General features: G+C 44.5%; 1 protein-coding gene across 4 annotated transcripts in view; it reads right to left on the bottom strand.

Annotated features, from left to right (window-relative positions):
* The window catches only part of CACNA1G (calcium voltage-gated channel subunit alpha1 G), a 281,486-nt gene that overhangs the window by 152,798 nt on the left and 104,880 nt on the right, over positions 1-23,808 (bottom strand). For all 4 annotated transcript variants that reach the window (XM_063960705.1, XM_063960707.1, XM_063960706.1 and 1 more), the window contains exons 7-9: positions 22,186-22,981; positions 19,444-19,793; positions 17,876-18,027 (exon numbers count right to left, since the gene is read on the bottom strand). In XM_063960705.1, coding sequence (XP_063816775.1) covers positions 17,876-18,027; positions 19,444-19,793; positions 22,186-22,981 — 1,298 coding nt within the window. The remainder of the gene's footprint in view (positions 1-17,875; positions 18,028-19,443; positions 19,794-22,185; positions 22,982-23,808) is intronic.

Raw genomic sequence — 23,808 nt, 5'->3', positions numbered from 1 at the left:
GTGGTGCAGTCGGCTAGGCCGTGACTGCTGCAACAGCGAGTCATAAAGTTTTCTTTTTTGGCAGATCCTTCAGTATAAACAATGAATAAGCCTCTTAGTAATCAATCCTACCCCTCTTTTTCCCTTCAGGATGGTTTTAAGTCAATTTGACCATTTGGGTGGTTGGCCACTCTTACATTTACTGGGCGGCCAGGTTTGTGGCCTCAGAAGGGTCTCAGGCATTGTTTGGAATACAGGGTGTCAGATGGCTTGGCTGGCGCGGAATGATGTGGGGTGAGCTGAGTAGTAGGTTAGTGAGTCAGGCCAGCAAGCATGGAGTCCCTAAGGTTTTCGTTGTCCATCTAGGGGGCAGCGACTAGGGGAAGAGGACATCCTTGGAGCTGCGGTGGGCCATGATACAGGATCTGGCAAGTGTGACCGCGCAATGGACCAATTTGTGTGTTGGTTTTTTCCATGATGGTGCCGAGATTTGTGTTGGAGGGGTGTGGCGGATGGTCGCCGGATTGATGAGGCCCGGAAAATGGTGTAAGGAGCTGTGGCACAGTGGGTGCTGTCCCACGGCGGGTAGGGTGGTCCGCCACCCGAGGATACGGTGCAGAGACAGCCACCTTTTCCGGTGCGATGGAGTACATCTATCCGAGGAGGAGATGATGTTTTTTCTGGAGGATCTAGGTTTCGCTTTGCAGGAGTTAGGGTAGGTTTCTGGTGGCGGTGCGAAAGACTTTGGGGATGAGTCTTTCGCTGTTGGCGGAAAAGAACGGCAGTTTCGTATGGTAGAGAAAACTGTAGTGTTTTACAGTTTGTTGTGGTTTAGGTGCACTCACCTCCATCGATTTATGGCCGCTTGACCACCCATCCGGGAAGGCAGCGGCAGGGCACCCAGGAGCGGTGGGTAGCCACTGTGGGGGTTGAGTTGTCACCTATTACCGGTTTATGGTAAGCTTTTAGTAAATTTATAGGATTGAGTTATTTAAGTTAATTTAGATTAAGGAGCCGTTCTTTTGGGCCGCCACCATATGCCAGATGGAGCGGCATATTAAATTAATCTCTTTTTATTACAGGTTTCCTAATGGTTAGGGACAAATAAATAGCTAGCAATTTTCTGCCAAATTCAAGTCTCAGTGTCGTTATTTCTGGTTATGATTATGAATGCTTTACTTTCAAAGAAAGGGGTCCACCAAATATCACTAAGATGTTTAGAAGAGAGTATTGACTGCATAGGAGAGAAAAGAGTTAAACATCTGGGGAGGGGTGGACCTAGCTGTTAGGAAAGTACAGCCTTTAAGGGGAGGGCTTGATATATATAGGGAAGGCGAGGCCATTTTAAGTCTCTTGGTGATTTGGTTTCCCTCCCTCCCGCCCTGGTAGTTGGAGATTGTGGCACGTGGTGCTTTGGCTCTAAGTTGTTGGCTGTTTTCGTTGGCTATTTATTGGCGGAAAAGAACGGCAGTTTCGTATGGTAGAGAAAACTGTAGTGTTTTACAGTTTGTTGTGGTTTAGGTGCACTCACCTCCATCGACTTATGGCCGCTTGACCACCCATCCGGGAAGGCAGCGGCAGGGCACCCAGGAGCGGTGGGTAGCCACTGTGGGGGTTGAGTTGTCACCTATTACCGGTTTATGGTAAGCTTTTAGTAAATTTATAGGATTGAGTTATTTAAGTTAATTTAGATTAAGGAGCCGTTCTTTTGGGCCGCCACCATATGCCAGATGGAGCGGCATATTAAATTAATCTCTTTTTATTACAGGTTTCCTAATGGTTAGGGACAAATAAATAGCTAGCAATTTTCTGCCAAATTCAAGTCTCAGTGTCGTTATTTCTGGTTATGATTATGAATGCTTTACTTTCAAAGAAAGGGGTCCACCAAATATCACTAAGATGTTTAAGAACAATACTCCCAAAATCCTCCAAACTATAGGCTAAATCAGGGGTTTTCAAACTGTGAGGCAGATGTATTAACCTGGAGAAGACATAAGGAAGTGATAAACCAGTGATAAATGCAAGGTAATAAATGCACCAGCCAATCAGGTTCAATATGTAAATGAATAGTTAGGAGCTGATTGGCTGTTCCATTTATCACCTTGTGCTTATCACTGGTTTATCACTCCCTTATGCCTTCTCCAGGTTAATACATCTGCCTCTGTGTGCCGTGGATGCCTTGGGTTGGTGGTAAAGGATCAAATAAAATTATTTATGGTCAAAGTGACAGGCAAAACCAGTGCTAGTGACTGCCAATCATAAAACATGTGGACAAACAGAAGCATAACTGTACACCACCACATAAATGACCCTAAGTATGACTGGTAGGCACAATTTACTTATTTAATATTTTTTTCTCCAAATATATCAATAATAAACTTTTATCCTAGGGGTGCCGTGAAACAAATGCTGATACTCTAGGGCGCCATGATTCAAGAAACTTTGGGGACCACTGGGCTAAATGGTCTTCAATACAATCCAAAAGCTGCTCCTAAACATTATTTGATTAACTTAACTTGGCTTCTTATACTATCTAAAAGAAATGTAATCATTTCATATAAAACAGAAAAAAACTCTTTACACTACTATTTCACCTCACATCTCATCCCAATTTCTAAATACTGCAATATTGTTTTCTTCTGCTTTGTAAGCCTCATACTCCTATAAAATGAAGCTAATTACAGGTTAAGAAGAGGGGTGTCTTTGGCTCCATAAACCCTGTGCACAGCTGGATCCAAAAAAGGAAGGTAGTCCTGGGTAGTCACAGAGGCCCCAGGAGGCCCTTTTGCCACCTCAATAGCCACAATGGTACGAGAGTTGCTGGCAAGTAACCAGTTAGTTTGCATTAATGATCAGGTGATCACTTCTCAACTATTCAGTGGTCTGACTCCTATGAAGCACACTGATTGGATATCTGCGCCATTATTACTGCAATCAGATTTTTTCTGTAACACATACTAATTATGGTGTCTATATCTGTAGATGATACTGATCTATAGAGAGTTATAAACATGGAAGAGGATAGTATGTTCCTGCAAAATCTGAGGATTTATTTTCAGCAATAGTAATTAGAATTTACACTTTAAGGGGACATTTATCAATCAGTATTTGCAGAAAAATGGGTGTTTTCGGGGAGGGGGGGGGGGGGGGGGGGGCGAGCCACGATTATTTAGTATCCACAGTATTTATGTACAGGGGACAGCAGCAGATATTGTAGATTTCTGCTGTGGTCCCCCAACTGCAACTGTAAAAGCAACCCCCATAGTTTTCTATGGGGGCTGTTTAAATGACAAATTGAAAAGCTTGACCCTGGCAGCTAACATAATGTGTAGATGGAGTTAGCCACTGTAGCCTGTGGGCTACCATTTGCAGATACTGGGGTCTATTCAATTGGTGCAGGTTTTTCCGACAGTCGGAAAAAACAGCACTTTTTGCCAGAAATAGGTTGAATTTGCATTCGACCTATTCAATGACAGTGCCATTTTTCCGACAGTCGTTACCACTCCCCGCCCCTGTGGTATTAGACCCCCCCTCCCTCCACCCCGTGCCCACAGGTCCCTATAGAAAAAAAAACGCCTCCCCAGTGGCAGTAAAATCTCTATGTCTGTCAATCCAGCTCCCCCCTCCCCCCACATGTAACATTAACACAAACAGTGGCGGATTTAGGGGGGGGGCACCAAGGCACGTGCCCCCCCTGTCATTTTTAGTGCAGACTGACATGCGGACGAGTGTCCGCATGTCAGTCTGCGGTCTCGTTTCGTCCCCTGCTGTTAGGAGGGACACGGAGGGCACAGTGCACGCCTCTCCTGTGTCCCTCCTGTGTCTCCGGCGGCCGCTGGTCTCATAAAGGAAGTGTCGTTCGTGAGCACTTCCTTTATTACAGTGACCCGCGGCCGCCGGAGACCCAGGAGGGATACAGGGAGGCGTGCACTGTGCCCTCCGTGTCCCTCCTAACAGCAGGGGAGCGGGGGGAGCAGCGGCGGCGGCGGAGGAAGGGGGGGGACGGGGGACGCACTGGGGGGGAATATCTGGCACTGGGGGCATATTTGCAGGGAGGGGGGGGGGGGCGAATATCTGGCACTGGGGACATATATGGCACTGGGGGGAATATCTGGCACTGGGGGCATATCTGGCACTGGGGGGGGGGATATCTGGCACTGGGGGCATATGTGGCACTGGGGGGGGGATATCTGGCACTGGGGGGAATAACTGGCAGGGAAGGGATATCTGGCACTGGGGCATTGTCTGGCACTGGGGGCATATGTGGCACTGGGGGGGGGAATATCTGGCACTGGGGCATATGTGGCAATGGGGGCATATATAGCACTGGGGGCATATGTGGCACTGTCGGGGAATATCTGGCACTGGGGGTATATGTGTACCTGGCACATGGGGGGGCTATATTTGGCACTGGGGGCATGTGAGTACCTGGCACCGTGGGGGAATATCTGGCACTGGGGACATATGTGGCACTGGGAGCACAGCCCTAGCAACAAGGACTACCTCCTAGCAACGAGCATGACACCCAGTGCATGAAACCCCTGGCAACGAGCATGACACCCAGTGCATGAAACCCCTGGCAACGAGCATGACACCCAGTGCATGAAACCCCTGGCAACGAGCATGACACCCTGAGCATGAAAACCTCTGGCACCGTGCATGGAACCAAGAGCATGAAACCCCTGGCAACGAGCATGACACCCAGTGCATGAAACCCCTGACAACGAGCAGGTATTTGAAAAGTAATTAGAAGCCTTACTGTAGGACTTAATGTGTAATGGGCATTACGGTGTGTGGCATAATGTATCACGGACATTGCGGTGTGTGTCATAATGTGTCGCAGGCATTACGGTGTATGGTATACTCTATCGCTGGCATTGTGATATGTGGTATAATGTCTCAGGGTCATTGCAGTGTGTGGCATAATGTATCACGGACATTGCGGTGTGTGTCATAATGTGTCAGGCATTACGGTGTGTGGTATACTATATCACGGGCATTGTGGTATGTGGTATAATGTCTCAGGGTTATTACAGTGTGGCATAATATATAACGGGCATTGCGGTGTGTGGCATAGGGTATAACGGGCATTGCGGTATGTGTCACAGGCATTACGGTGTATGGTATACTATATCACGGGCATTGTGGTATAATGTCTCAAGGTCATTGCAGTGTGTGGCATAATGTGTCCCAGACATTGTATGTGCTATAATGTATCAGGGGCAGTGCAGTGTGTAGCATAATGTATAACGGGCATTGCGATTCCTGTCATAATGTGTCACAGGCATTACGGTGTGTGGCATAATGTGTCTGGGGCATTACAGTGTGTGCATATTGTGTCATGTGCATTATTGTGTGTGGAATAATGTCTAAGGGCCATTGCAGTATGTGGAATAATGTATACTGGGCATTACTATAAGGAGGAAAAATGACAAATAATGTAAGGGGCATGAATCAGGATTATTTTTCTTTTCTGTGGTGGCCAACGTCTGGGCGTGCAGGTTGCAAAACTGGGGTATAAGGTAGTCTTTTCCTGCAATACCACGCCCATTCCAACGAAGCCACGCCCATTCCAACGAAGCCACGTCCCTTATGGTGCCCCCCCTGTAATTTTTTTCTGGATCCGCCCCTGAACACAAACACCCACCTAGTGGACAGAGATTCGCCCCTGTGGACTTAGATCCCTCTGGCGGCTCAGCGGAATTTCAGTTCCCCTCTTTGCACTTAAATGTAATGCATGAACAAAATGGATCTCCACAGAAGTCACGGGGTGACGGAGCTGCAGACTCGGTTGCATTGGATGCGGCTGAGTCAGCAAAAGCACCACTACCAGCAGTAGCATCCCATGTGACTAAGTGGTTAAGTAGGGGAATGGAAAGGTTACATTAAGGAGACAGACTAGACAATTCAGGCTTGTTTACATTGAACTAAAAGTGCCTTAGAGGTAACCTAATTAGCATGTATAAATGTAGCCAACCTCAATAAAAGTTCTGTTTAATGAGCTTTTCGTACTGTGGAAGAAAGAGAATGTGTAAGTGTAAGGATAACATCTGTACTTGTTCTGTAAGGAATTACATACTTGCCTAAAGGATTGTGCTTAATTAAATTTGTGATCTTATGTGTAGAAAACAGAGAATAGACCTTAATATTCAAGCTAGAGAATTTAAGTTTTGGCTTGTGCAATTACCAAGAAGAATGGAATTTCTACTGATAAGTGTAACTGTTTTCTTAGGAAATATTACAGTGTACTGCGTGTGTTCCATGTTATTTTCTTCTCATTGTTTCATGCTATAAATAAAGTATATCCTCATTACCCCTGAATGAACGCGCGCCAAACGGAGTAACACTTGAATTGCTCCGTCAGGCACCATCTAGTGGCCATCTGTGTGCAAAACACTGGAATTCGCCCCCACAGAGATGAGGAGCAGCGTCAGCCTTTTATTATATAGGCAGTGCTGCACGCGCGGGGGTGCTCAGAGGACCTGGAAACCCCCCCCTGATGAGACAATTTTTTTATTTTTGAGACGGGGACAGCAGTGCCTCCGTCTCAGTAAAAGCCGCAATTGCGACCACGTACTGTAGCTGTTGCAGCAGCAGAGAGCAGAGAGCAATGGCTGTCTGGGGAGAGCTGCTGGCTGTGTATGCTTAGCCACAGCCGCTCCCTCCGTCCTCACTCACAGTGCCTTCCATCTGCTCCTGCCTCCCAGTCCCAGCCCCTGGTATGTATAAAATATACAATATGTACTGCATATGAAGTTTGTGTGTGTTTATGTATATATGTATGTATGTATGTATGTATGTATGTAAGTACGTATGTATGTATGTATGTATGTGTTAGTGTATGTATGTATAAATGAATGAATGTAAGTATATATACTCAATATATATATATGCATATATATATATATATATATAAAATTATATATATATATATAGTAGATTGCAACGATGGTGGCACTCACAGTCATACAAGAAACGTGATATTAAATGCTTCTACATGTTGGTTTTATTAAAAAAACTGTTGTCAGGCATCCAGACTATATAAAGGTCTTACCATGAATACATTTGCACATTTTCACATACATTCACATCTAGGATAAGACCTTTTTAATGTTTGGATCCCTGATGACCGTTTAATAAAACCAAAATGTAGAAGCATTTAATATCACGTTTCTTGTATGACTGTGGGTGCCATCGCCATTGCAATCTACTTTTTTTCTATACAGATTGGAGTGCCTGACATACAGAACTATGGCCCTCATTCTGAGTTGTTCGCTCGCTAACTGCTTTCAGCAGCCGTGCAAACGCTACGCCGCCGCCCTCTGGGAGTGTATCTTAGCTTAGCAGAAGTGCGAACGAAAGGATCGCAGAGCGGCTACAAAATCATTTTGTGCAGCTTCAGAGTAGCTCCAGACCTACTCCTAGCTAGCGATCACTTCAGACTATTTAGTTCCTGTTTTGACGTCAGACACGCCCTGCGTTCGGCCAGCCACACCTACGTTTCACCAGTCACTCCTGCGTTTTTATCTGGCACGCCTGCTGGGTGGGCCTGTTGGGACTCCAGTCCTCAGTCCAGACAGAGAGGGGGAACTGACGTGGAGTTACTGGGCTATGGGCCAAGAACTGGGGGAAGTGGCTGGAGATTTTTCTCAACTGGCAGGATTACTTACTCTTATTACCAACTCCTTTGCCTCCCCACCCTCCAGCTGGTTGGGGAACCACAGTCTATTTCCTCCTTTGGAAAGGGGGGCACCACAGTCTATTTTCGCCTCCGGGAGGGCCCTGCCTGTTTTGTCAGTCCCGGGTCCTACACTTCCTGATGACAGCCCTGAGTAGCACACCTGATCTGCTAAATACAGTGTAACTTTAGTGGGGAGCAAAGTTTGACTAAACTCTAATCTCTTCCTGTTTTGATAATTGGTTTTATTTACTGATTTAATTGTTAAGGATATACTATGCACTGGAGACTTTGCATGTGTCTTTTTACCTTAAAAGCTCAATTCCGTGTATGGGATCATTTTGAAATAGTATTTTTTTCAACATATTGGAGTGTCATCAATTTCTAATATCCACACATTATCAATAAACATCCAATGTGATATTTACTCATATTACAGGTGCGTGTATTACATAAGGTCATTACCATTACTACAGTAGCTTTCTCTGTACAGTATACATCAGTAACAGCATGTGTTCTTCTAAATTAATATTTTGGACAGAAATCGATTGAGGGTACAACCTACCAACATACAGTATGCTATCACCAAGGAAGAAACCATTTGACGATCCTTGTACTACATGTAGTAGTCACGAATGTCAGCGAAATAATGTCCAAAGAACATTTTCTTTTTATAGCTGAGTGCAGTATCTTACCCTTATCTAAAATCATAAAAGTCTTTGAAAACAGTGTACACTTTCATTGTTTTTTTTAATCTTTTCTTACAGATAGGGCCATCTTAACAGCATTGTAGTCCCTAGGCAAAGCAATGCACTGGGGCCCCATTCACGGAAAACTATAATGAAAAAAAAAACCATAACATGACCCCTCCTGTGGTCCTGCACCATCGCCCCACATGCTTCCGTACGGTGAATCTCAGATTGGTGAATAGTTCCAGCCATCCACCAATCAGCATGCTGTCATCCACTCACTGTCTGGCTGCACACTGGGAGGCAGGTAGAGAATGCTGCCTCACTACTCTGACTGAGTGACCACCACCCACCCCTGCTCAAAGGCCACTAGAATTGTGGGGCCCTGGGCAGCTGCCTCGTGTGCCTATACGTTAAGATTGCTCTGTTTGCTGCCCATATGTGCTGGACACCACATGTATCCAAGGGGATACACCCATCATACTTGAAGATTTTAGTCCACTACTATTTATGTACTGATTAAGAAATGACAAAAGACACAACTTCAACTTATCCCATTTAAATACGGCCTCAAATTATTTGAGTAAACCTCAACTAGAATCAGCTAATTAGTTTGTGTCTGAACCTATGCATGCAGACACCCTTTACAAAAGAATGATAGAAGGAAGTAACAATGTCAAGAAAATCTTGTTGCAAACCTGTGGGGGTAATGTAGGGTGAGATTTAATCGCAACATTCCCTGGGCACTCTGGAAGCTCAAGCATGCTTGAGAGGAGTAGCCATGGCCCCAACATACTAAATCTACCTATCCTCCCCAGATTTGTTACCATCTGTATTGGTCTGTGTCACTGAATGCCTTTCTGCCGTTTCATCTCGGATGACATCTCCCCACTTCAAACTTAATATTTCCAAAACAGAATTATATTTCCACTGGATAATAGTTACCAACCTGATATCTCTATCACTGTTGAGAACTCGACAATCACTCCTACCCCACAAGCTCGCTGCCTAGGTATCATCCTTGGTTCCAAACTTTCCTATGTTCCCCACATTCAATCTGCTCAAATCATGTTACATGCATCTAAAAAACATTTCCAAAATACGATCACACCTTACACAAGACACAGCAAAAACTCTAATCCATGCTCTCATTATCTCCTGCATTGATTCTTGCAATAGTCTGCTTACTGGTCTTACCAAAAAGAGACTCTCACCACTACAATCCATTCTGAATGCAGCTGTAAGGCTAATCTTCCTCGCTAGATGTTCATCATCTGCAGATCCACTCTGTCAGTCCCTCCATTGGTTACATGTATTCTACTGTATTCAATATAAATAGTTTTACTCACACTCAAGGCCATTAACCAAACTACACCAATGTACATCTCTTCGCTTATCTCAAAACATCTCCCAACTTGACCTGTTTGCTCTTCACAAGATCTATGTCTCTCATCCACACTTATTATACGCTCCCATTCAGGATTGCAGGACTTTTTTGGGGCAGCACCCACTCTGTGGATTGCCCTTTCATGTCCCATAAGACTCTCATCTTTTCTCCAAACCTTTAAGCGTTCCCTGAAAACTCACCTCTTCAGGCAAGCTTACCAAATTCGAGAACCGCCTACCAGGGCGTAGCTATAACAGTTGGGGCCCTATAGCATAATTCCATGCACACCCCCCCCTCCCCTCCAGGTGGATTACTGAAAGATCCCCTACCCCAGTGGACTATCCGCAGCACTCACCATTGGGCCCCCATTTGTTTTTAAACTTGTCAGCAGTGTGCTCCGTATCGTGTCTCCTCACAGACGCTGGGAGGAGGCCTGGCCGTGGTCAAGGGATGTCCCTGCAGACTCAGCCACGCCTCCTCCCAGCATTAGTTAGTACTCAGGAGAGGCGGAGCCGGCTGGGTGAGCAGGTGTGGATGCAGTGCAGTAGCACACTTGTAAGGTAAAAGCTGCCAGCGCTGGGGCTCAGAAACTAGGTGTAGGGGAAGGCTCAGGCCCCAGAGATGACTCGGGCCCCATAGCAGCTGCATTCCCTGCACCTATGGTAGCTATGCCCTTGCCGCCCACATACTGTAACCTTTATAATCTTTCCTATCCAATTACATCTACAAAGTACAGTCCACACATATCCTCACATACAGTATTCTCTTTTTCTCCATTTCCCTTTCTCCTTACCCCATGTCAGCATTGCTGTGTGACCATATCATGCAGCCCATCAAGAACCTTTGCAATCTGGTGGTCCATTATGCAATAGATAACACCTATCCTTCTATATCAATGCCTATTTACCTATAGACTGTAAGCTTACCTCTATGACTGTCTCTTATTACCCAGTTTTCTTCTATCACTATAGTCTCCAACTATAAATCACAACAGAATTTGCTGCACTATATAAGAAACCGTTAATAAATAATAATAAATAATAGGGCAGACCATCCCCAAGCAATGGTACACATTAAATGAGGTTTGAAAATCAGGTCCTTCACACAAGTTACTATATAAGTTCTAGTGAGCAGGGCCCTCTACCTCCTGTTTCATTGTTCAGTACTGTCTTGTTATTCACACAATATATTCAAACTGTTCCCGCTGATTGCTCAGTGCTGCATATTATGTTGACACTATATGCATGCATGCACAAAATACTTTCCATAAAGGCCATCACTTATGCTGTATTAATATCAAGGCCTCCTACACTAAAATACTGTAAGCTTTGTGGTGTATAATATTCCACCTCTATTCCAGGACACATTTCCAACGTGGTCATTATCTATTATTCCATGCAAGGCTTTACTGATAGCTTCATCCCAAGGTTGAGCTTATAGTTACTGCTATTATGGTTATGATTACTATAAATCCATTTTGCATTTTTCTATTGGAGATGAGGTAACTTCTATAAAATGAAAAGGGAAAATAAAATGAAAATATTAATTCTACCCAAAACTAAGCTATAATCTTGATTGCATGTGCAATTATTATTTCACTTTTTATCTGAAGCATGGTAAATCACAATACAAAATCTTACATCTGTCATCTTCTCTAATTCTGAAAGTTTCCATAACAGAAAAAAACTGCCATATTGGTCAATGGGAAACTCAAATGGGAAATACTTTAAGAACTCCAATCAATTTTAAATAGGGCTATTCCTGCAGGAGAGAGGATCCCTTGCAAGTAGCCGCTACTAGTGCATTATCGGGGGATGCACCTGCCTAGGGGTGGGGCATGCTGAATTGCTTGAGAGCTCTGCTAGGCCAGCGTCCAGATGGTTCTTCTTTTTTTTTTTTAAATAATTGGTGAGAGAGGAGGGGGCAATGATCAATAAATTGAGGTGGTGGAGTAGGGTGTTGGATGAGGTTCATGCAGCTTTGGCAGTTGGGGGACTCTAACATGAATGGGGCAGTGATATTATGGGGGAAGCGATCAATAATGTTCTGTCAGACACCCTAAATTCACCCCTGGGGATGGGCAGGGTGTAGTGAGATTTTATGTTTATGTGTTTCAGTTTTAGGAGGAAATAGCTTTTGAAACACTTCAGTATAGTACAAATATTTGGTATCCCATTACATTCAGGGTTTTGCACCAAAATCACATGAAGCTAATGGGATTAAATTGTAACCCGACCTCTGTAGGCACAAATTTCCTAATTTAATAGTGAAAAAATCCAAAAGTGGGCAATGCCAGGGGAGAAGATAAGTGAGACTGAAAAAGTAAGGTGCACTAAACTACATTTGCTGTTGTGCCATCAAATATAATTTGTATTATAAACATTTACATTATATTGACCCTTAAATTCCTCCTTTAATTTCTGCCAATCTATAGTGTCTACAAATATAATATCTATTTTAATTTGCTACCATAAGAAAACCACATATGCCCTGTTAAAACATACAGAATTTAGTAGGGTCAGGGCCGGCTCCAGGCCTACTAGCACCCTGAGCGAGAAAATGTAAAAGCGCGCCCCCCCCCCCATGCGCGCGCCGAAGGCGCGCGCGCTCCCGGAAAAGTGGGTGTGGCCTCTGGAAAAGTGGGCGTGGCCTCATAACTTCATATCATCAAACTATAAACATATTTTCACACAATTAGCAGCCTTACACATAGCCACAGTAGTGTTCCTTACACACAATGTCTCCAGTATAGTGCCAGATACACGACATGCCCCGCAGCAGTGCCAGCTACACATGACATGCCCCGCAGCAGTGCCAGCTACACATGACATGCCCCGCAGCAATGCCAGCTACACATGATAGTGTTCACTTTTTAGGGCATGGTGCTGATCACAGGGAGGGCACATTTTTAAGTTAGGAGGGCAAAATGATGTACATACTGCTTGTTGTTCCCATACCTATATGTCAAAGAATGGACAGTGCGCGCCGAAGGCGCGCAGCAAAAATTAAGGGGAGTTACTTCGTGGGGAAGGTACGTGGCCACATAATAGTGGCAATTTGCATTACACCACACAGTAGTGCAGCTAATACACACTGCACCAGGTAGAACCTCCTATACACTTTGCGCCAGGCACAGCACTGAGACACATTGCCTAGCCACAGACGCCTAGCGGGAACACTACATGACACGCCCCCCAGCAGTGCCAGCTACACGCGACAAGCCCCCCAGCAGTGCCAGCTACACGCGACAAGCCCCCCAGCAGTGCCAGCTACACGCGACATGCCCCCCAGCAGTGCCAGCTACACGCGACATGCCCCCCAGCAGTGCCAGCTACACGCGACATGCCCCCCAGCAGTGCCAGTTACACGCGACATGCCCCCCAGCAGTGCCAGCTACACGCGACATGCCCCCCAGCAGTGCCAGCTACACGCGACATGCCCCCCAGCAGTGCCAGCTACACGCGACATGCCCCCCAGCAGTGCCAGCTACACGCGACATGCCCCCCAGCAGTGCCAGCTACACGCGACATGCCCCCCAGCAGTGCCAGCTACACGCGACATGCCCCCCAGCAGTGCCAGCTACACGCGACATGCCCCCCAGCAGTGCCAGCTACACGCGACATGCCCCCCAGCAGTGCCAGCTACACGCGACATGCTCCCCAGCAGTGCCAGCTACACGCGACATGCCCCCCCCCAGCAGTGCCAGCTACATAAATGGCCACAGAGTGCCAGATACATAAGTGCCCACACAGTGCCAGATATAAAAATGCCCACACAGTGCCAGATATGTCCCCACAGTGCCATATATAAAATTGCCCCCACAGTGCCAGATATGCCCCCACAGGGCCAGATACATAAATGCCCCCAGTGCCAGATACATAAATGCCCACACATTGCCAGATGCATAAATGCCCCCAGTGCCAGATGCATTATTGCCCCCCACAGTGTCAGATACATTAATGCCCACAGTGCCAGATATGCCCCCACAGTGCCAGATATGCCCCCACAGTGCCAGATATGCCCCCACAGTGCCAGATATGCCCCAGTGCCAGATATGCCCCAGTGCCAGATATGCCCCCACAGTGCCAGATAAATAAATGCCCCCCACAGTGCCAGATAAATAAGTGCCCCCACAGTGTAGATATACCCCCACAGTGCCAGATACATAAATACCCCCACAGTGCCAGATACATACATGCCCCCACAGTGCCAGATACATACATGCCCCCACAGTGCCAGATACATACATGCCCCCACAGTGCAGATACATAAATGCCCCCACAGCGCAGATATGCCCCCACAGTGCCAGAAATGCCCCCACAGTGCCAGATACATTAATGCCCCCTCACAGTGCACAGATAAATGCCCCCCCCGCAGTGCCAGATAAATGAATGCCCCCCACAGTGCCAGATAAATGCCCCCACAGTGCCAGATACATAAATGCCCCCACAGTGCAAGATTCATAAATGCCCCCACAGTGCAGATATGACCCCACAGCGACAGATATGCCCCCACACTGTGCCAGTGCCCCCACAGTGCAGATATGCCCCCACACAGTGCCAGTGCCCCCACAGTGCAGATATGCCCCCACACAGTGCCAATGCCCCCACATAGTGCCAATGCCCCCACAGTGCAAGATTCATAAATGCCCCCACAGTGCAGATATGACCCCACAGCGACAGATATGCCCCCACACTGTGCCAGTGCCCACACAGTGCCAGTGCCCCCACAGTGCAGATATGCCCCCACACAGTGCCAATGCCCCCACATAGTGCCAGTGCCCCCACACAGTGCCAGTGCCCCCACACACAGTGCCAGTGCCCGGCCCCGACGATCCCAACATACCTGCGGCGACGCTGGGAGGGGACGTGCTGCTGTTGAGCCTGAGGGCCACCGACTGTTCCCGGCCGCTTGGTGCGCGCTGCGCGGCGTCTGATGTCAGACGCCGGCGCAGCGCAGCGCACAGTTTTGAAAGGCCGGGGACGGCGGGGAGAGCTGCCTGCAGTGTACAGGGCCGGCTCCAGGTAAGACTATGGCGGCGCCAGCGCGCGGCGCCCATTAAGGGTGGCGCCCCGCGCGGCCGCTCTAGTCGAACGTGCCTAGAGCCGGCCCTGAGTAGGGTAAACGTAAAACATTATAAATATATATCACAGTACAGTGGCGGAACAAGCAAGCGGTGGGCCCAGGTGCCACAAAATGCTTTGGGGCCCCCCCCCCATCCCATCCAAGTCCACCCCATGGGCAGTGCGCGCCGTAGGCGCGCGAAAAAATACATAGTGGCGTGGCTTCGTGGGGAAGGGGTGTGTCCACAAAATAATACCAATTCATAAAACGGTGCACAGTAGTCTCCATTCTTCAAATTACGCCGCACAGTAGCACCACTACACCAGGTAGAGACCCTTTTACACCTTACAGCGAACAGATTCCCCTTTTTACACATAACGGCAGACAGCGTGCACTTTTTATACATAACGGCAGACAGCGTGCCCTCGTTACACATAGCGGCAGACAGCGTGCACTTTTTACACATAACGGCAGACAGCATCCCCATTTTACACATTACGGCAGAAAGCATACACTTTTTACACATAATGGCAGACAGCGTGCCCTCGTTACACATAGCGGCAGACAGCGTGCCCTCGTTACACATAGCGGCAGACAGCGTGCACTTTTTACACATTACGGCAGACAGCGTCCCCATTTTACACATTACGGCAGACAGCATACACTTTTTACACATAATGGCAGACAGCGTGCCCTCGTTACACATAGCGGCAGACAGCATCCCCTTTTTACACATTACGGCAGACAGCATACACTTTTTACACATAATGGCAGACAGCGTGCCCTCGTTACACATAGCGGCAGACAGCGTGCCCTCGTTACACATAGCGACAGACAGCGTGCACTTTTTACACATTACGGCAGACAGCGTCCCCATTTTACACATTACGGCAGACAGCATACACTTTTTATACATAACGGCAGACAGCATCCCCATTTTACACATTACGGCAGACAGCATACACTTTTTACACATAACGGCAGACAGCGTGCCCTTTTTACACATTACGGCAGGCAGACAGCGTGCCCTTTTTACACATAGCGGCAGGCAGATTCCCCATTTTTATACATAGCGGCAGGCAGATTCCCCATTTTTACACATTGCGGCAGGCTGATTCCCCCTTTTTACACATTGCGGCAGGCAGATTCCCCATTTTTACATTGCGGCAGGCAGATTCCCCCTTTTTACACATTGCGGCAGGCAGATTCCCCATTTTTATACATAGCGGCAGGCAGATTCCCCATTTTTATACATAGCGGCAGGCAGTCCCCCCTTTTTACACATTGCGGCAGGCTGATTCCCCCTTTTTACACATTGCGGCAGGCAGTCCCAACAAATAAAAAAAGAAAGAGACAGAAAGAAAGAAAGAAAGAAAGAAAGAAAGAAAGAAAGAAAGAAAGAAAGAAAGAAAGAAAGAAAGAAAGAAAGAAAGAAAGAATTATACTTACCCTCTCTGTTGGCTCAGGCTCCTTGTGCAGCTTCCCGGGCAGTAGAGAAGAAGGAGGAGGGAGGTGGAGGAGGGAGCCGCAGCAGCACTGTGTTATTGGTGGAGGCGCTGCTGCTGCTGCCCCTCTGCTTCACTATAGGCTGTTCTCAGAGACAGCCTATAGTGAAGCAGAGGAGCAGCAGCAGCAGCGCCTCCACCAGTAACAAAGCGCTGCTGCGGCTCCCTCCTTCACCTCCGTCCTCCACCTTACCCCGTACCGCTGCAGTGCGCGCCGCTCCTCTCCTCTCTCTCCGGGCGGCTGTGCGCTGCGGGCAGCGGTTGCCCGCAGCGCACAGCGGCATGTAATGGGTCAGTTTGACTCATTACATGCTTGGGCCCCTGAACAGAGGCGGGCCCCAGTGCAACGCACTGCTTCCACTGCCGGTAGTTCCGCCTCTGTCACAGTATAACTGAACCAACAAGTGTCTGGATAATGCGCAGTGAGTAAAGGGAGCTTTTACCTCATAGGGCAGTATTTGATTGCTGACGGATCCTTTCTGACGGAAAGGATCCGACAGTTCAGTATTCAATTTGGGACCAGATCAGACAGGCTTTGACCGTTTTCGACAATGTCAATCTGACTTTTTTTAAAGTTGGGTTGACATTGTCGAAAACGGGACCAAAACCTGTCGGATTTGGCCGCAAATCCGACAAAACACGTGAATCGGCGGCTAATCTGCCGATCCACGTGTTTCCGACAAGTCAGAAAAAGGGCACAATAGGTCGAATCATGATTTGACCTAAAAAAGTCGGAAACTGACATCTTTCCGACTAGACGCCAGTTCCGACTTCAGTTGAATACTGCTCATAGTGAGCAATACATTATTATTTATAATGTTCACTTATATCAAAATCTCTGTGAGCTCAGACTTTTATTAAATTGGAATATGCTATAATGTGTACTGTAGACTACGACTGCTACAGTACAGTGTTGTCAGAAAGCACTGATGCCTAGGTAATATGCCTGGAGATAACCCAACTACTGTATGTGTTTCCAATTATCCTGGATATCTGGAAATTCAAAGTCAAAAATGTAATATTATGTGAACTCTATCCTCAAAGGCAACATTATGATTTTTTTTATTAAGTGCAAACAGGTAATTCCTAAAAAAAAATCAGTTTGTATGCTTTTTACATTACTTCCAACTACCAGAGAAGATCCTTGCTCAGCACCCAAGTGCACTATTTTGCCAACAATGTATCCTGTAATAGACAGCATGCCCTAGTAGACAGACAAGACAACTATAGTGCTTTCTGTCTCTCTGTCTGTGTCACTGGCACAGAGTTTTATGTGTACAACTGTAAATATTGTGGAACACATACTGATGTCAACACATTATACTTCAGGATAAACCTAATCATTACCACTTTTAATGATGAGCTCAATAAGGTGGATACTTTTCTTGAATAAGCGTTTTCAGACACTACATGTAAATTTTACATAATGGCGCTAGTATAAGGCCGTTATACTTGTATATTAATTTCAGCCTTGGAAAAATTGCATAAAAAAAAAAAAAAGCATAGAAGAATATTATACAGAAAAATTTGAAACGTATTACTCTATAGTTACAAAGCTTGGTAAATTTACTACCTTATAATAACGATGATGCCATCAAATATGTTATAAGGGTTCTTGATATATCCAAATGGACCATAAACTAAAAGTTTTAAAACCATTTCCAGAGCAAATAAACTGGTGAAGACTATGTTGCTGATTTCCAGGGCATTAGTCAGTTCTTCTGGCTGCAGAGAAATTATATATTAGTAAACGATGGGTTAAACAAGAAAAGAAAATCATAGTATACAAAGAAAATCAAATTTTAGAAAGACACAACATTTATCTATGCAGTTTCCAAAATCTATATTTATGGCATGAAATCATTTCTCTGTGTCATGAGTTACTTTATAAATTAGATGTCTTCCCAATATTAAAATAAAAGACATATTCACTAATAATAAACTATGCCCGTAATTGTTTACTGTATTGTTAAAATTATTTTTTATATTGTTTTTTTTTTTTTTTTAATAGTTGATGTTTGCAGTTGTTTACTCAGACTCCGTTCTATCATAGAAAATATATTTTATTGTTGGGTAAAAGTTCCCAGTAAGTTCAGCTGTAATTAAAAAAGTTAAAAGCATAATCTTACAATTACTCCACATACTGGTCAGCAGTGGTGGATTACCGGTGGGGCAGCTAGAACTAAGGCATTTGATTTGAGCAATCTTGCCACATCTAAAATGTTTGTTGTACTGCACTTACCGCACAGCATGCTTTGCTATAACAACAATAATTATATTACAGACAATGTAAGCTATGTAAGCTATGGGGGTTGGGATTGAGTTAGCCCCGTTAATTCAACAGGGGTGAAAAAGGGGGGTAGCTTTGTTCTTAATGTCTGGGGTTATTCGATTAGAGCCCCTTTTTCTCAACCATTAAATTAGTCTGTTTTCAGGATTTAGCCCACAGAATCTGGGCTAAATTCCCAGACCTATGTGTTAACATAGTGTGGCACCCTAAAACAGGCTATTTATCAGGGATTCCTTTTCTGGTCTGTTCAGACCCAAAAAGATATCCGCGTTAAGTGAAGCCTATGGGCTGCCTTCAGGGGCTAACTCAATAGTACTAGGGAATCAATAAGCCTGCATTAAATTACCATGGCTAATTGAATGCCCCCCTTTGAGGTGCCTACTAACAGGTAACGTGTTATTGGATGATGGTAATCCAGTCATCAGTTTAAAAAAACAAAAACCAAACAGTAGTGGCTAGGAGTTTCATCAAGGTATGCCTCTGATATACTCAACTTCAACTATGTATACTGTATTACATGTCTGTGATCATATGGGGCACATTGCACTGCGTCATGGCATAGTGGACGATGACCCGCCTACTTCACTGCTGTAGTGGACTCTATGCAGGACAGCTGTCTACCCTAATTTCGGTGGAGTCTCTTAATCATTTCAGAAGAGTAGAAAAGTATGATCTACAGGTAGGCCATACATAAGCCAGCACCCCACTGGTGGTCCAACATTTGGTGACATAGCACAAAAGGTATTATTTTCTCAGAAATCGCAGGAAAATGTTTTGTTTGTTTAAATTTACTTCACTTATTTGGAATACACAAACTAATGTATATCGTTACAGTACTTATTACACATTACCTGTTCGTGATATTCGATCCCCATGCTCAGAGTGTTAATAAGAATAGCGATCATTATCCCGCGTCCAAAGTATTTGCTGTCAACAATCTTTCGAAATGTTCCACAAACCATTTTCCACAGCTTCAGCAGTTTGTTGTGGTTCTCGGTTCTTGCCTTCCCCTTATGTGGCTCAGTCTTCTCACTGCACTGAGTGTCCTGAGTGAATTCATAGACTCCGTCACTGTCGGACTCCACGCCTTCATTGTCAGGGAGGTCTGACTCTTTGCAATGAGAACATATTTCTGGATCGAACGGTTCAATTTCTGAACTGGCAGCTTGAACAGAGATTTTACAGGATCCCTTGCAGATACCTAAGGTCATAGGGCACTAATGAAAGTAACTTACTAAAGAGTATACACACTCTCAGTGGGCAGCAAGTTATATTGCTACTTATGCGGCACATACTGCATTGTTGTGTAAGAGCGCAAAATGCAAAAATAAAATTAAAATCCTTGCATTCATTGCATAGCAAAAGAAATATTAAATCCAAAAATAAAGCAGTGTTGTTCATACACTAAACACAAAGTCACACTACAACACACAGTAAAACTAATCACAACATACAGTGATCCCTACGCTTGTACTATAGAATTTGCTTAGTATTTGTAATAGGGTGCTGTACATTCTCTACAACTCAACACAATACTGTCTGTAGTACCTCTGTAAAGTTGTGCTGGTTCTCCAACAGTAGTAAGGCAATCGCAATGCCATTGAAAGCAAGAGTGTGATGTATGGTACATTTCCCACTAACCTCACAACAATAGAACAACTTGTGCTAAATTATACTAAACCCCATTTCTGACATCTACACTGAAATACATTTATTTTTGCAGCTTACACTATTATACATTTATTTTATACACATCTATATAGGTTAGCACTGTCATAGATATTATTTTGTGACTCTCCATTGCTATGCTATGTGAATAAAACTCATTGACATCATTTAGATGGCATAATTAATCAACTGTGTCCATAAAACTGAAAATGAGCCTTTGTGTGGAAGTAAAGTTGATACAGTATCTTACTCCTGAGAATAGATAGAGCTGGATTATTGGCTTTACAGACTTGCTCTACAACGTTCTGTGTGAATTAGTGAAATCAAATAGAAATTCTGAGCTACTGAAATGCCATGAATTTAATAGAATGCTGCCTCTAACCTGGATCAGATCCCACTAGGGTACCTTCCTAAAGATGACAGAGGGGCTTCAGCCAGGGTTGTAGTGTCCCACATGATTATGTCCCAATACCCCATGCTATATTCTTTTACTGAGCAAATTATGTGGCTGCTAAGACCAAATGCTGATTGGTAAAAAAAGAATACTGAAAGGAAAAACAGTAAATTAACTGAACATAGTCATCTGTCTAGTTTGCCTATATGGGAAATGCAGCCAAGGTGAAAAGAGTGGAGAAGTGAGCATGTGGAGAAGTTGCCATGGCAACCAATCAGCTGCTCCGTACAATTGTACAGTATGCAAATTATAAATGTTACTTCAATGCTGACTGGTTGCCATGGGCAACTTCTCCACTAGATCACTTCTCTACACTTTTCACTGCTCCATGAATAGACGCCTTTCATTTGCAGGTACTGAGGTCTATTTATGAAGCAGTGAAAAGAGTGGAGAAGTGAGCATGTGGAGAAGTTGCCAATGGCAACCAATCAGCTGCTCTGTACAATTGTGTAGTATGCAAATTATAAATGTTACTGCAATGCTGACTGGTTGCCATGGGCAACTTCTCCGCTGGCTCACTTCTCTATACTTTACACTGCTTCATGAATAGATCCCACTATTAGATAAATACTGCTAGAGAGTATATGTGTAGTATAAGGCAATGAACCTGTATTTGGCCAGTGTTAGACAACAGTATGGCTGAACATTATTTTAATACGCCAGGGGCACTCTTTTATAGCTAGCTGATTCTAATGACTAACATATGGAAAGATTTTTTCTTATTCAGCGTATTATATTAGTGTTTTTTTCTTACAAGAAATTTTATATTTAGTAACGGTTTTCAATGGAATAACATAAAAGTGTTTGAAGCATACTTGTTTAGATAAGAGAGATAGTATATAGACTCCAGAATAAATCTCTCGAATGATCAAGAATCCAAAAATGACTTACTCTGTTGCAGATGTAATTTTCTGAGATGGCTGAGACTAATTTATACTGTATACAAAACACAGCTCTCAACCCCCCATTCATTTACAGTATGTTGATACTATAGGTGCTGGGATGCATGCATGCTTCTAAAGCACTTTACCAGTTGCCTGGCATCTTGGTGGGAATATGTAATTATATGTATTGCCAAAGCAAAGCATGAATTAATTCATCCATATACAGTATTACAGGATCATTGTGAAGGTTCTCAGGCAAGCGGATTTTGCTTAAATAGTGCAAGAGAAGTATTTGAAGTTAATTAACCTAATTCTGAATAAATTGATATATGTAAGAATAATCACTCGCCTGCTTGTATGCTTGTGAAGTTTAACTAATTCCAGTTGAGATAGAAAATGACGGTCTCTCTCGGGAACCTGGCAAGCATTAAACAAAAGAAGCACCCAATCACCTTTAAGGTGAGGCACAGTCTCATAAAGTTGTTACCAGCTTAACACTCCACAGCTTTTATCTGCACATAGTGCATTCTAGGGCTACAATCCAACATTCAGACAGACAGCATCAGACATCCAGACAGACGCCATACCTGTACTCTGGGTCTCTAGAAGCCTGTTCATTGAACTGTATACTGGCCCTGTGTAAATGTTGGTGTCACTTGTGATCCCAGGACTCTCTGCAACTTCCCCTTGTTCTGTGTTCTTCGCCATTTCAGGTGATACACTTGGGTGTACAGTAGGATAGTTTTTATTTCCTACAATACTTCTTTGGAGAACCTCTGAATTTGCCAGAACTGTACCAGGCTGAGCAAAGACGGGCACACAATGTAAAGGTTCAAGGTGACAATCGGCATGGTAAATGCTGTGAATGGATTGCGTGTTGGAGGCAGAAGCAATGGGGGAGGTCTGCGCCCCTGCAAACGATAGCATTAATCTAGTTCCATTATGAGGAGAATTGGTTTCCACTTCGCTGAGCTCTGGGCTGGCCTGTGGTGCACGCAGGCTCCCGTTTCCCAGGTGATAATGATGATGGTGATGATGATGATGATGGATTAGATGGTGCACAGAAGACCTTCTCCTCCTATGCATGCGTTTCGGTTTCTCAATGTTGCTCTTCACTGTAGGACTAGATGTGAAACCAACTTTAAAGACTGCTGCTCTGTAGAACTGGACAAGCCGCTTACTTGCCTTACGCGTCACATACACCAAATACTTCAGAAGCTCATCATAACAACTGCCAGGTTCAGAGAAGCTGGCTAATGTGCTTGCATTGGAAAGGAAGCGGACTCTCTGTTCCTTCATAAGCTGGCTCTCCCGCTGTTTAGTTTCAGAAAACTGAGTAGCTATGACCACTAGACAAAGGTTGATCATGAAAAATGATCCAATCTAAAGAAATTTGAACCAGTTCTGAGATTAGTAAAACATAGTCAGAGTGTTAATTTATATCCACAGCAATTGCAATATAATTGTATCGTTTTATAACAGCCACAAAAATTGTGATATCACCAAATAATCTCATGTAATTCTATTTTCCCTTTTCTTACGCTTTGTGTTTTAAATTACCCTCTTATGAGCAGATCAGTCAATCTGACTTTCCATTATCCACTTAACTTATAACATCGGGCTAAGAAGTGTTCTCTGGAGTCTAGCACTACTGATGAACTGTAAGTGGTAATAGAGCAGTATTACTCTATGTTAGAGAATATAATATGGAAGGGAGAGCTAATAACGGTATACACCCTACTTACATTTATGTTCATGTCACAACGAGTTGATGCTCCTTATTGGAAGACAGTATTGCAGCATGAAAAACTATGAAGGGATTGAGATGAAAATGCTAGCGACTAGAAGTTATGTTTCCTCAATAGATTTATAACCTAAATTCAATAAACAGTATACATTGTCTAAAGGTTTAATTATCCAGCTCACTTTTGAATGCCTTCACCAAGAAGTAAACATTAAGGGGTATATGCAATTCTGGGCGAATTGCGTAAATTTTTCGCCCGTTTTTTAATTCGACACAATTCGACCGTCGAATTCTGGCCGGCGGGTGCCGGAATTCGACATATTCAATAAAAAACGGATTCGACAGTCCCGCTGTCGAAAAACGGGCCAATTGACGGATTTTGATTCGATTTTTAAAAATGTCAAAAAAACGGTAAAAAAAACGGAAAAAAAATTGCGTGGGGTTCCCCCTCCTAAGCATAACCAGC

Source organism: Pseudophryne corroboree, chromosome 3 (genome assembly GCF_028390025.1).
Source record: "Pseudophryne corroboree isolate aPseCor3 chromosome 3, aPseCor3.hap2, whole genome shotgun sequence".
Taxonomy (NCBI): Eukaryota; Metazoa; Chordata; class Amphibia; order Anura; family Myobatrachidae; genus Pseudophryne; species Pseudophryne corroboree.
This window is presented reverse-complemented; position numbering and strand designations above follow the sequence as displayed.